The sequence below is a fragment of the Strongylocentrotus purpuratus genome, unplaced genomic scaffold, assembly GCF_000002235.5.
Source record: "Strongylocentrotus purpuratus isolate Spur 01 unplaced genomic scaffold, Spur_5.0 spur5_scaffold_20, whole genome shotgun sequence".
NCBI classification, from domain to species: Eukaryota; Metazoa; Echinodermata; class Echinoidea; order Camarodonta; family Strongylocentrotidae; genus Strongylocentrotus; species Strongylocentrotus purpuratus.
This window is the reverse complement of record NW_022145606.1, coordinates 3,918,245-3,931,992: the sequence shown is the minus strand read 5'-3', so window position 1 is coordinate 3,931,992 and position 13,748 is coordinate 3,918,245. Positions and strand designations below refer to the sequence as shown.

Genomic DNA, 13,748 nt, shown 5'->3' with positions numbered 1-13,748 from the left:
GTTAACAATGATACAAATTAAATTAGAAATATGACTTCAAAAGATGACATAGAGAAGCGGATCGGGAAACAGAGACAGACTAAGACATGTACGAAGGGTGGAGGGAAAATGAATAGGATAGCAGAAACATAGAATATAATATCAAGCATTTTCATCTTATCTTTCTTTATTTTTTATTTATTTTTAAATGTGTTTTATTGAAACAATCAAATACAATCACAATATTTACAAGTAGTTATAAAAATATTACAAAAAAGCATTACAACGTCGATCAAAACCTCACGAAAAGTATATTTACACTATAAGGTGAAGGCAATTATATGTACATTTACCTATACAACATTATAACACAAAATTATAAAATAAACTTCCATTTTTTAAAGCCCAAGGGTAATTTAATTTTCTTGTTTACAATACGATATTTAAGATCTTTGTTGTAGTCAATGTAAGTTCTAAAATTGGGTATTTTACTTTGAAATTTGCATCAATAAATGTAGTATTTAAGCATAAGAAGTAAATGTGTAAAAAACATATCCTTTTCGTAGCCGAACATTCTTTCACATATTGACAAATTCACCACTTTATTAATCTTCTGATTAACAGTTTTAATGGCTTCATCCCGAATGGGTTTTACAGTCTCACATTCAATGGAAAGATGTAGGTAAGTATCGGGTTCATTATCGCAAAATGAACAATTAGGAGAACTCTTTCGTTTAATTTTGAATAAGAAGTTATTTAATGCTTTATGAACTACGGTAGTTTGCAATAAAATGAACGAAAACAAGTGCTAATAGAACGTTTGAAATTACCAATATGAACCTTGTCCCAATTGACAGGGTTAGGGTCAGAAAGTTCTTTCCAGAATGTTAATTTCTTTTCGGGAACATGTGGTTCTAGAATGACATTATAATCATATTAGGGAACTTTCCTAGCTTGCACAAGTTTTCTTGACAAAGGCATCAAAGATTACATCATGATTTAGGTCTGATGAGACCAACCAATCAGAAGGAACATTTTTTGATAAGAAAATTGTATTTCCTCTTATCCCTAGGATTAATATCGTAATCAAGTATCAATTCTTCAAAAAGTTTGCTAACAGGGTAATCTTTTTTTATTATCCTGTCTTCTATTCCTATTGCTCGTCAGTATAATGACTGAAATATTCATACTGAGTCAGAAGATATAAATAGAACGTGCACTATGCGATCATTACATTAGTATTGTAGCTCCTCCTTAATAAACTCAGCACTAAAACAAACCATTTGAGAAGACAATCATTGCTTATCTAACGTCTCATTGTTTGATTTGTAATGAATAAAAGTATTTCATATAATAATATAAAATATTGCTTACTAACAGTTTGTTTTGTTCCGTTGCGACGAGGACATCTCCACCATGAGCATGAGACAAGGAAGTAGTATCACAGTGTACAGTTTGCAGGTAGGCAATTGTAAGCGCAGTGCGTATAATTTGTGAAATATCAAAAAAAAATCCCACCGCAGCTAAATGGTTAATGCTCCAGTGCACCCATCGGAAAAGTATAGCTAAAAGTTCAAATTGTAAAGAGCTGTATTTAAGTATACTCATGGCTTGTGGTTAACTCTGTAAAATCTTATTGACTTCATGACATAAAGCGCTCTTAAGCTATTGTCACAAATCAGAGCAGCGACCGACCGATCAGTAACCTGCTCGGTCGCTGCTGGAATTAGGCATCGCCTAGCGATTAGGTCGGTGCCCGGGCGGCAACCGCCCAGGCACCGAGCGTATTTTGGGCGGCGAGTGAAAGGTGAGCAGGCGCCGCCCAAATTTTAACTCCGCGCTAAAAATTCAGCGGCGACCGAGCGATGCCCTAAAAACGAGCGGTGCCTGGGCGGCCACCGCTCGGTGGCCGGCCAGCCGCCGGGCAGAATTGGTTAAAAACTCACCGCTCGGCCGCCGAGCAGGCTACTTTTGGGTAATGTGACTATAGCATTAGCCGAGCAACAAATCCATTGTCTTATATTATATGATAACAAGAATTAGTGGAATGTTAGGTTTACCGATAGAACAGAGTAATATTACCAAGGTTTATACACTTTAAAACCAACTGTTGGGTAAATTAAAGATTTTATATGATTTACCCAGTGTTGGATAAAAATAAAATACCCAACTTTTAACCAACACAAATTTACCCAATCAGAAATTCACCCAATTCCCACCATAATGTGTAGCATATTAGACTCTAGTTGGGCAAATAAGTTGGATCAAATATTATATTATATATTATATTATTATTACTATATATAAAAGGACATAGTGCCGAGTCAGGACTCGAACCGCGGACCTTGTGGTCCACAGTCCTGTGACATATCCACTCGACCACGATCCTTAATATACTAGCGAACCCTATTGTTGCATAATTGTTGCCCGACTTACGTTAGCACAGTAACATCTGCCCAACTAACTGTGAACATTTAATTGAGTAACTATACATGTAGTAAATGGTTGGGAGAAAATAACCCAAATGGTGGACAAAAATGGCCCAACTTTAATTTTCCCAATAACATTACCCAACTATTTTATTGGTAACTATATGGTAGGTAGAAAATAACACAGCAGCTGGACAAGAATGGCCCAACTTTAATTGTTCCCAATTACGTTACCCAACCTGTGTTTTACCTTTCATTAGGTAACTTTATATAGTAAATGGTTGGGAGAAAATAACCCAATTATCGGGCAAAAATTTGCCCAATTTCGATTTACCCAGTAACATCTGCCCAACTTTTGTTAAAGTGTACCCTCTCATATACACGGCTATTGTTGTAATCTTAAACATAGTATTCAGGAGCAGAAGAGATGTATGGCAGTTTGTATAGAACAAATAATCACATTAGTTCCTTTGAATTGTTTGCGCGGCAAGAGAACAAAATGTTTTAATGGAAAAGCTTGTATTTTAAATAAAATGATACGCAAATAAACAAGAGGGATAACTGTTATGCTATGATCATGCGTTTATTTGTCTGTGTGTCCGTAAATAATAATAAGAATAATTGGCTTATTATTATTATTTGTCTGTGTGTCCGTAAAGAAAAGAGATGGATTAAATTGGGTAAAAGGAAATAGGTCAAGATGGTCAGTGTAGATATTTTAAAAGATAGAGAATGAAAACGACATGTTCTTTCTTTCTTTCCTTCAAACTTCTTTCTTTTTCTTTTCCGTGCAAATCCGTGCGAATTCGAAAACAATAATTTTTGTAGTATGCAATCTGAATGCATAAACTAAAATCTGGCACAATACATTCCCATTTAGAGTATCAAACCTAACCACTGCCAAAACACACCATGCCTTTGTAACTACCCAATACCACAACACATTCCCTAACCACTACGTCATACCTTCAGAACTTACCCAAGTATTACAACATCCTGATTGAGTGTCAAATCATGTCATGCTTTATGATATGGAGGTCAAAAGTGGTGATATTCTTTTCATCTACCCAATCTATAATCTATTCAGACCAGCATTCACAATGTTTGCATTTAGGTGAGCACGCAATGGAATGTCATTGGAACGAGTTACAAATCTTCAAATTGACGGATGCACGTAGGCCTACCCCATATTTGGACACAATGAGTGCACAAATAGAAAGGAAGACAAATACAAATCAAGTATAATATCTTGACTACTATATGCGAACGCATTTCTTGTGCCTCTGAAACTGTTTACAGAGCAATGAACTTGAAAGCAAGTGTAGGCGATTTGCTAATGCAAAGAACTGTGTGATGGTGTGATGTACAGTATATTAGATCTCTGCGCTCTTTGATATCTTTTTACTTACATTACACTAACAAAAGCTTTTCGATGCATATAAGGAACACATGTATTCCAAACAAGGTGTATACTCAATTAACACTGTCTGATGTCTGTATGCAAGGTTGATTTGTAGATTTACCTTTATCCCTCATTATCACCACTGTTTCTTTCGTCTACCGACTCATCCAACAGTTTGCCTTTCTTTTTTTTCAGAGAAAAGAGAAGAAAGACAGAGAGACTGAGAGAGTGTGTGCGTGTTTGTGTGTGCGTGTTGTGTGTGTCTGTGTGTGTGTGTGTGTGTGTGTGTGTGTGTGTGAGAGAGAGAGAGAGAGAGAGAGAGAGAAAGCTTCCGCTTGGATAAGGCGGGTTGGATTCCTCAAAATGATATTTATAATAGATTCCCCAGAAAATTCATGACGGGTATTATAAAATATATATGTTATTCGTTTTTTTTTATAATATTGAATTACTTTTTATACTGTGGATCAACAACCTTACAGCGAGGCAGGATCCTGGTAATAATCGGATTATATTTCTTACTCTGGCACTTGACATTGTATTACTCTACTTTATAGGTTAGAAGATAATTACTATTTCCCCACCCCTCACCCACTCACTCTCTCTCTCGCTCTCTCTCTCTCTCTCTCTGTCTTCTATGACTACCTTTTCTACCATCTTTTCTCTCTCCCTCCTTTTCTCCGCGCCTCTCTCTGACTCTGTCAAATACCCAGTCTGTTGGTCTGTCGGTTTTACCTTGCAATTTTCTTCCTCTCATTTATAACATAAATACGCATCAAAAGACAAATATTGAAGAAACTATTAACTAATTTTTATTTTAACTCACCAAACTATTGAGGAAATAAAGACATAAACACTTAAGTATCTAACATACAAGGATAACATACCGAGTGAAAAAAATGACAGCAATACATAACAAGGCCCATGTATTTTATTTCTTTTAATTTCGCCTTAAAAACATGGAGATTACTCCTTAGATATTAAATTGGGCGATCGCAAATATTACAGAAAACGACACTATTTTGATTATTGACATGTATAACTGAATAAACAAGTTTCTTGTTCTCAAGTATTTGAAAGTTGTATTTACAGGCACAATGTAATTCTCTTTCAAAGCCCACTTAAAATCGCAAATAAATTTCTTTGACAAGCAGAACATTCAAAGCAGAAATAAAATGATTATATAAGACCACATTTGTGTAATGTTAAGATGAAATACCATAATATATGTAAGGTAATATAAATGGGTGAAATTAATTTACTATCTGATTCCAGTAAACGTTCCTAAAATCGTCAAAATATTTTCGTAAATAAATTAACTTTTTTCCATCTTATCGACTGAGTCATAATGCTACAATTTCACAACTAGTTTCACGCATCAAGCGATATTCGTGGAGCCTGTCTCGGTCTGAAGAAGTTTTGGGCTTCGATCTGCTCACTCCACCTTGAAATTTCTAGCAAAAATTGTTATAATCACTATTTTTATTTGTTTTGAAACTGTGGAGATGTTGGGCTTAGAGACCATTAATTGCCTGTAAAAAACCATCACAACTATTATTGGATAATCATATTGACGTAATTTCAATATAGCCCTGTACATCACTTTTAGAAATGCTTGAGCATTACAATGACGTATTGTGTTATCTGAACCTGACTTTTATTCCATATACCGGACAGTATTGATATTGCCATTGAGTTGATTTGTGAAAGTCTTTGCTATCGTATTTTGTATGAATATCAATCAAAGAGAAGCCTTGGAAAACAAATCTCATGAAACTATAAAGTGAGTCCATTAAAGATAAAGGGTATTAAATGACTTTAGATAATTAAGGATATAGGAATGAATGTATATAAAGCACAGTACACGATCATAGCTATATTTTTCCGGAATATACATATATACATATACAGTTATCACAAAGCCGATAGAAGTCCCGAACAATAAAAGCAATCTTTAAACATCAACATTTCAACTCAAATATTATCGAATTGTACTCTAGAAAGCTTTCGTCTGTATGTAGGTGTACACGACAGTCACTGGCCAAACAAGACGATTATAAACAGATGTTGCAGGACGCCATGATTCAACATTAGTTTTACCTTCCTTTATTATAATACAACATTACACAATTAACACGATCACAAAGACTTTCGAAAAAAGTTAATCTCAATAGCCTGATTTGCATGGTCCATGTCATTTTGAACTGTACGGACATTACAATTATGTCTTCCGGGTGCCAGGTAAAAATGTCAGAGGAAAAAATGTCAGAGGAAAAAATGTCAGAGGAAAAAATGTCAGAGGTAAAAATGTCAGAGGAAAAAATGTCAGAGGTAAAAATGTCAGAGGAAAAAATGTCAGAGGAAAAAATGTCAAAGGTAAAAATGTCAGAGGAAAAAATGTCAGAGGTAAAAATGTCAGAGGTAAAAATGTCAGAGGTAAAAATGTCAGAGATAAAATGTTAGAGGTACAAGCAAAAAAAATGAGTGCCGTCATAATATCTCAGCACTTTTATCACACAGAATGTCGAGACGTACAGCTACTGCATGGGCTGGTCTGGTTCCATGACACATGCTCCGCCGACGATTGCTCCGCCGACATTTACTCCGCAAAACGCGACAATTGCTCCGCGACATTTGCTCCGCGACATTTGCTCCGACGTCAAATGCTCCGCCGACAGGTGCTCCGCCGACAGTTGCTCCGCCGACAGTTGCTCCGCCGACAATTGCTCCGCCGACAGATGCTCCGCCGACAATTGCTCCTCCGACAATTGCTCCGCCGACAATTGCTCCGCCGTCAATTGCTCCGCAAAACGCGACAATTGCTCCGCCGACATTTGCTCCGCCGACATTTGCTCCGCCTGAAGCGACACTTGCTCCGCCGACATTTGCTCCGCCGACATTTGCTCCGCCGACATTTGCTCCGCCGTCAATTACTCCGCCGACAATTACTCCGCCTGAAGCGACAATTGCTCCGGTGACATATGCTCCGCCGACAATTGCTCCGACGACATTTGCTCCGCCGACAATTGCTCCGCCGACAATTGCTCCGTCGACAATTGCTCCGCCGACAATTGCTCCGCGACATTTGCTCCGACGTCAAATGCTCCGCCGACAGGTGCTCCGCCGACAGTTGCTCCGCCGACAGTTGCTCCGCCGACAATTGTTCCGACGACATTTGCTCCGCCCAAAAAGTGTCCCATTAAATACAAATGCTACTAGTACTACGACAAATGCTTCGCCGACAATATTTTTTTTTCACGGGTTGTTTTTGTTTCTTTCTTTTTTTCTTCATTTTTTGAATGCATTTCATGACATTATGTAAATGAAATGAAATGAATGAATGTTGATAATGTGGGAGGAAAAAGCAGTTGCCTAAAAGTCATTTCGAATATACTGAAATAACTTTCCATCTATCACTGTACGTCCCACATAATGTACACTAAACACTCATTACATGTCATGGGAAGTTTTTTTTTTTTTTTAAAGTAGAGCAGGAAGCCACATTCCCCAATACGCGCATACCTCCTAGTTAATTTCAAACAGCTCATCAATATGTAAGACCTGAAATTACCTCAATGAAAGAAGACTAATAACATGAGAGGAAAGAAAAGAGCAAAAAAGACAACCGTTTTTTGCTATTCCCCATAATGTTTGATTTAAAAAAATAAAAAATAAAATTATAGCTCCTTACGCAAGTTCTCCGGCGAAAGATAATTACTCCGCTCAAAATCTGTTTCATGTATTACACATTAGCTGATCCAAAGCTCAAGGCTATCTCTCTCTCTCTGTAAGGATCAAGATATAAGAAGCCAAATTTAGTTTTTGTTTTGAGGATACCGTAGATTGACTGGAATTGTTGTACAAACGTAGCTAGGCTTGTCACATGGAAACTACAGATATGATATGATGTGGGCACGGATTCAAGGAAGGAAAACTTTGTTTTACCTACTAAACTACTACTATTATTGCTACTTTGTACATTCCGGTGTATGGAAATGATTGGAGTTCAGTTGAGTGTTAATAAACAAAGAACCATAAAATTACCACATTGTCTCAAGGATCATATGTAGATATCTCTACATTAGTAAAACAAAGTCGATTCTTCAACGGATCATGTGGATGAAGGAATTCGACACGGCAAAGCCCCCGGGCGTGATACTCGCGAACACTGCACAAGTACTAAAGTCTCTGACGTGACGTGACACAGTGAGTAATTCAATGAAATGAAACTCAGAAGTGAAATCGGCTGAATGAAATGAAACTTTGAAGTGAAATCGGCTAGACTCTATAGCTCTACACGTTACTGCTGATTTGAAAGGAATGTTTATCAAGTAAATTGCAATTATGCTGGATGGGAATACTACTCCCAAATCCCCAGGTGGGAAAGATAAGGAACTGAGCAATGCCAATGGCAATGATATTGATCATGTCGTGAAAGATAAGGAACTGAGCAATGCCAGTGGCATTGGTATTGATCATGTTGATGATAAGGAGAGTGGTACAACAAGGAGCTTTGCAAGAGAAAGAGATCTAGAGAATGGGAAAGAAGATCAAGATGACTCAGAATCCACATTGTCATTATGTGGATCATCGGCCTCTTCTGCCAGTACTGCAAAGAGGAGAGAAAGAGAGAGAAAGAAGGAAAGACAACTTAAAGCAAAGTTGATAGCCTTACATCAAACGAGTGAACTTGAGAAGAAACTGAGAACACTTAAAAAACAACATGAAATGGAACAAGCCGAACAAGAAATACGAATTGCAAAAGAAAAGGCTGAGAATTTGAGAAAGAGTCAGCTTTTGAAGGATGAAGAAGCGGAGATTGAAAGACAAAAGACTGCTATTCTCTTCAAGCAGAATTGAAGCTTCTACAACAAGATTCAGAGGAAGAGCTACAGAAATGGAAAGTGGAAGGTGATTCTTTCCGTGATCGTGGACAAGAACGAGATCAAGTTAGAGGTGACTCTTTCCGTGATCGTGGACAAGAACGAGAACGAGTTAGAGGTGATTTTGTCGGTGATCATGGACAAGAACGAGGTCAAGTTAGAGGTTACTCTTTCCGTGATCGTGGACAAGAACGAGAACAAAAGATAGGTGATTCTTTCCGTGATCGTGGACAAGAACAAGTTAGAGGTGACTCTTTCCGTGATCGTGGACAAGAACGAGAACGAGTTAGAGGTGATTTTGTCGGTGATCGTGGACAAGAACAAGAACAAGCCTTTCGTAAGGAACCTGTGAGCAATGAAGAAGGAGCCACCAAACAGATGCTTAGGGAGATGATTAGATTCACTGCAGAAAACAGTCTACCATCGCCAGATCTCGAGCCGTTCAATGGGGATCCACTTGATTACCTTACCTTTATAAGGAATTTTGAATATGTGGTTGAAAAGAGAACTGATGAACCTTTCAGAAGACTAGAGCTTCTACTAAAATACACACGAGGAGAAGCGCATGAGCTTATTCGAGAATGCCCCCACATACAACCAAGTAAGAGGGCATATGAGACAGCCAAGTCTATGCTACACAGAGACTATGGAAAGCAGAGTAACATAATAAATGCATACAAGGAAAGGGCAATTGCCTGGGAGCAGATACGATCAGGAGATAGGCAAGGATTGCGAAAATTCGCAATATACCTCAATAATTGCTCGCATGTTAGAGCAGCAGGGGACTTAGGAGGCATGGATAGTGCAAGTTTTCTGAGAGTTCTGGCAAGCAAACTACCCTTGTATCTCCAGCAGAAGTGGATATCACGAGTAGGCCTGACTCGTGATATTGCTAATAGGAATCCCACTCTGGAAGATCTTGCACAGTTCGTCATACAGACTGAAAGAAACATTAACGATCCCATGGTACAGGGATTGGGATATCAGAGGACTGAGAAAAATGCTTCCTACAATAAAGATGAGAAAGAAAAACTACAAAAATCAAGAAGCACAAAGGCATTTGGTACAGCTACACAACAGGATAGGGAGCAGAAGGACAAGAGGGAACCAAGTTGTACTTTCTGTGGCACCAACTCAAGGCATGTTATTGACGAGTGCCGAAAATTTGAAGCCTTGACAGTTGAAGAAAGATCAGAGCAATGTAAAAGGAAAGGCCTCTGCTTCCGATGCCTGAAACCAAAGCATCTGAAAAAGGAATGCAAAAGTAAGATCAAGTGTGATGTCTGCGACAGGATGCACAACACTCTAATGCATGATCCCAGGTGGATGAAAGACGGAGAAGGAAATACAAGGAAAACCACCAATGATGCTTCAACATCTACCGATGTGCAAAGTGAAGCTGGAAAGATCTCTTCAGGGTCTACCAATGTGAAGAAAAGTGTTGGAGGAAAACCCCAGACATCGACGTGCATGACGATAGTTCCAGTCATTGTGAAGCACAAAGGAAATGACAGATGCATATCAACTTATGCATTCATAGATAATGGATGTGGAACAGTCTTCTGTGACACAGAACTTACCCAAAGGCTGCATGCAAGAACCAGGAAAACCAAGCTAATAGTCAAGACATTGAATCTTGAAGAAGTGATAGATACAGAAGTCACTGTAGATGAGCTGCAGATCGCAGGAGTAAAGGAGAAGGAATTCATCAATCTTCCGCCCATCTATGTCAAAGATGGTATACCAGTGACAGTTTCAGATGCGCCAACTCAAAAGGATCTGAAACGATGGAAACATCTGAAGGACATAGAATTGCCCGAAATAAGTAACCGCAACTCTATTTCAAGGGTAACTCTCATGATTGGAGCCAACGTTCCGTCAGCATCGATGCCTCTAGAAATTAAAGCTGGTGACATCGAAGAACCATATGCTATCCGCTCAAGGCTAGGTTGGCTCGTGTATGGTATACAAGCTCAAGAGCAAGCAGATATTCACAAAGTCTGTTTTTGTAAACAGGAGGAAGTTTCCATCATTCCTAGACAAGAGGAATTAGAACGGAAATTCAAGGACTTCTGCAATATGGAATTTACAGAGAGACTAAGTGATCACAGAGAGGGCCTGTCAGTTGACGACAAGAATTTCTTGGACATAATGGAGAAATCTATCACTAAGAAAGACAATCATTATCAGATAGATCTGCCCTTAAAGCAGAGAGATGTGGCTATGCCTAACAACAAGGACCAAGCTGAAAGATTTCTGGAAAGACAAGGACAGAAGTTATCAAAGAACAAGGAAATCCATGAACAGTACACCACATTCATGAATGATCTGGAAAAGCAAGGCTATGCAGAGAAGGTTCCAGAAACAGACTTGGACAGACATGATGGGAAGGTATGGTATATCCCTCACCATGGGGTGTATCATCCCCAAAAGCCAGGAAAGATTAGAGTAGTCTTCAATTGTCCTATCAGCTACAAAGGAAAGTCTCTTAATCAGGAACTCCTACAAGGACCAGATCTAACCAACAGATTGCTTGGTGTTCTCCTCAGATGGAGGAAAGAGAAAGTGGCTGCAGCCAAGTCGTAACCTTCAGGTGGGGGACATTGTACTCGTCATAGACGAAACAGCGCACAGATGTTCCTGGTCCATGGCCCGAGTGCAAGAGGTTATGCCAGACAACAAGGGGTTCGTCCGCAGAGCGAAAGTGAAAACTGCAACAACATCGCTAGTAAGGCCAGTAACCAAGTTGTGTATTCTACTGGAGCAGGAAATTTGAATGGAGTTTGTCTCAAATTTATGAAAGGATCTACATGTATAATATGTGAAAGTGCCTTTAAGTGGATGTGCTTTGAATCATTATTGGAGGAGGATATCAAGCAAATGAAGCAATTTGTGTTTGGATCAAGCGAACAAGTGGAATTCAGAGCGCCAGTGAAATTTTGTGTTAAAGTGAAAAGTAAAATATTAATAGCCCTTTGGCTAGTAATTGGTAATCATTTGTGATAATGAGCCAATACAGGATCAAATCATGTTTAATCGCGAATTAATTGGATCAACACATCTTTAATCGCGAATTTGCATTGGATCAACACATGTTTAATCGTGAATTTGCATTGGATCAACACATGTTTAATTGCGAATTAATTGGATCAACACATGTTTAATCGCGAATTTGTATTGGATTAACATATGTTTTATCGCGAATTTGCATTGGATCAACATATGTCAAGTCGCGAATTTACACAGGATGATTTTGTCAACACGCGAATTGCAAGAGAGCAAAGTTTTACGCGATTTCAAGAGAGGACGCTTCCATGAAAGAATGTCAATTTAAGACATTTAATTTTGATAAGTCAGCACCGAATATTGTTTAGTCTTTGCAAGAACGATAAAGGATATGAACATGAACTGGAACGAACTAGTGAACTTTCAAACTGTTTAAGTTGAACTCTGTGAAGTGCTATTCATGACTGAAATGTTTGTTTTGAAATTTGATGTTTTATACTCATACATGTACATGTATATATGTAAGTTTGTTGAGTTTCAATATTTCTTTGTGTTATCACAATTGGGATGTCTAAATTGAGGATGATTGAACATACATGTACACAAATAATTAAAAGAGAATATTTTGTTAAAAATTTGTTCAAAGTAATGATTGAATTAGCCTCAGAGTTAAAATCAGATACATTTTGTTAATATAAAACATACCAGAAAGAGAGAACTCAAATAGGGTTAAAGGGAGAAAGTGTTTTGAAAACAGTGTATTTGTTGACATAGAAAGTTAGAAATTTCATTTCATTAGATGTTCAGAACATTAACATGAATGAAAAGATTTAAATATATGTGTCTGCACTCTGCAGTGTGAGTATTATAAGGAAGTTCAGATTGTGTTATATTTAAATTGAGGATTAACATGTTTAAGTGAAGTAAGGAATGTTATTTAGTTCTATGTGCAAATGGCAAGGATATTTGCATGTGCTTAGTAGTCAATCCACAATGTGACTTCAGTCATGCAGGTAAACTTCGGACAGATTGATATATGCAAATAGAAAGAACAAGGTTAATGTTCAAGCGGAAGTACAAGTATTACATGTATGAAGATGGTATTATGCACAATGCTAAATATTTCCTTTTCTCTATTGTTTGAAAGTACATGTGCATCTACGTTATTTCGATGTTCCTTTATGTTGATGTACATGTACATCAGTTCAGTTCAATTGAAGGTGTTCAGAAATTGTTTTATGTTTAAGTAAAAACAAAAGGAAAAATGTTAAAGGTAGTAAATACAGCCACTAATTATTCTTGTTTTGGAAGAACAATTCTTGTGTTTGGATTTCATATTACTGGTTTATTTCCAGAGTTATTTTTTGAAAGGCAATTATAACGAAAATGGTGTTTTTGATAATTTAATTACCATAGGTATTACATTTTGACAAAAGTTTGACAAAAGTTTGACAGCTATGAGTAAACATTGAAAATATTTTGATTTAAAGTTATCATTGATTCATGATTATTTTGTATTGGATGCTTTTGTTGAGTTGATACAGGAATGTTTATAGTAAATCCAGGGATAAAGCTCGATTTTGCAGAATTTAGTGTATTCTGTGCATTTAGATAGTAAAAATTGGCAGAGTATAGAGATATAAGTGTTACATCTCATTGTGATTATGATTTGTTTTGGAAACAGTTAGGTATTATATAAATAGAAAGTGTTTGAATTTAATGTAGAAACTAGGTTATGAGACAATATACAGAAAATGGTTGTAAACATTTGATAATATATGTAGATAACAGTTGGTATTTTGTTAATTTACATCAGTGCTGGACACTTAAGTTTTGGTTAAATAGATGTTAATCGTTGCATCCTCTAGCTGCAACTGGGGGGAGGAATGTAAGGATCAAGATATAAGAAGCCAAATTTAGTTTTTGTTTTGAGGATACCGTAGATTGACTGGAATTGTTGTACAAACGTAGCTAGGCTTGTCACATGGAAGCTACAGATATGATATGATGTGGGCACGGATTCAAGGAAGGAAAACTTTGTTTTACCTA

At 37.4% G+C, this 13,748-nt stretch overlaps 1 protein-coding gene across 1 annotated transcript; it reads left to right on the top strand.

The window, feature by feature from the left end:
* Positions 1-8,154: 8,154 nt before the first annotated feature.
* LOC100892237 lies at positions 8,155-11,279 on the top strand. The gene is made up of 3 exons (XM_030993221.1): positions 8,155-8,308; positions 8,665-8,844; positions 8,929-11,279. Exons 1-3 carry the CDS (start codon positions 8,155-8,157, stop codon positions 11,277-11,279), a joined length of 2,685 nt encoding a protein of 894 aa, XP_030849081.1.
* The last annotated feature ends 2,469 nt before the right edge of the window (positions 11,280-13,748 follow it).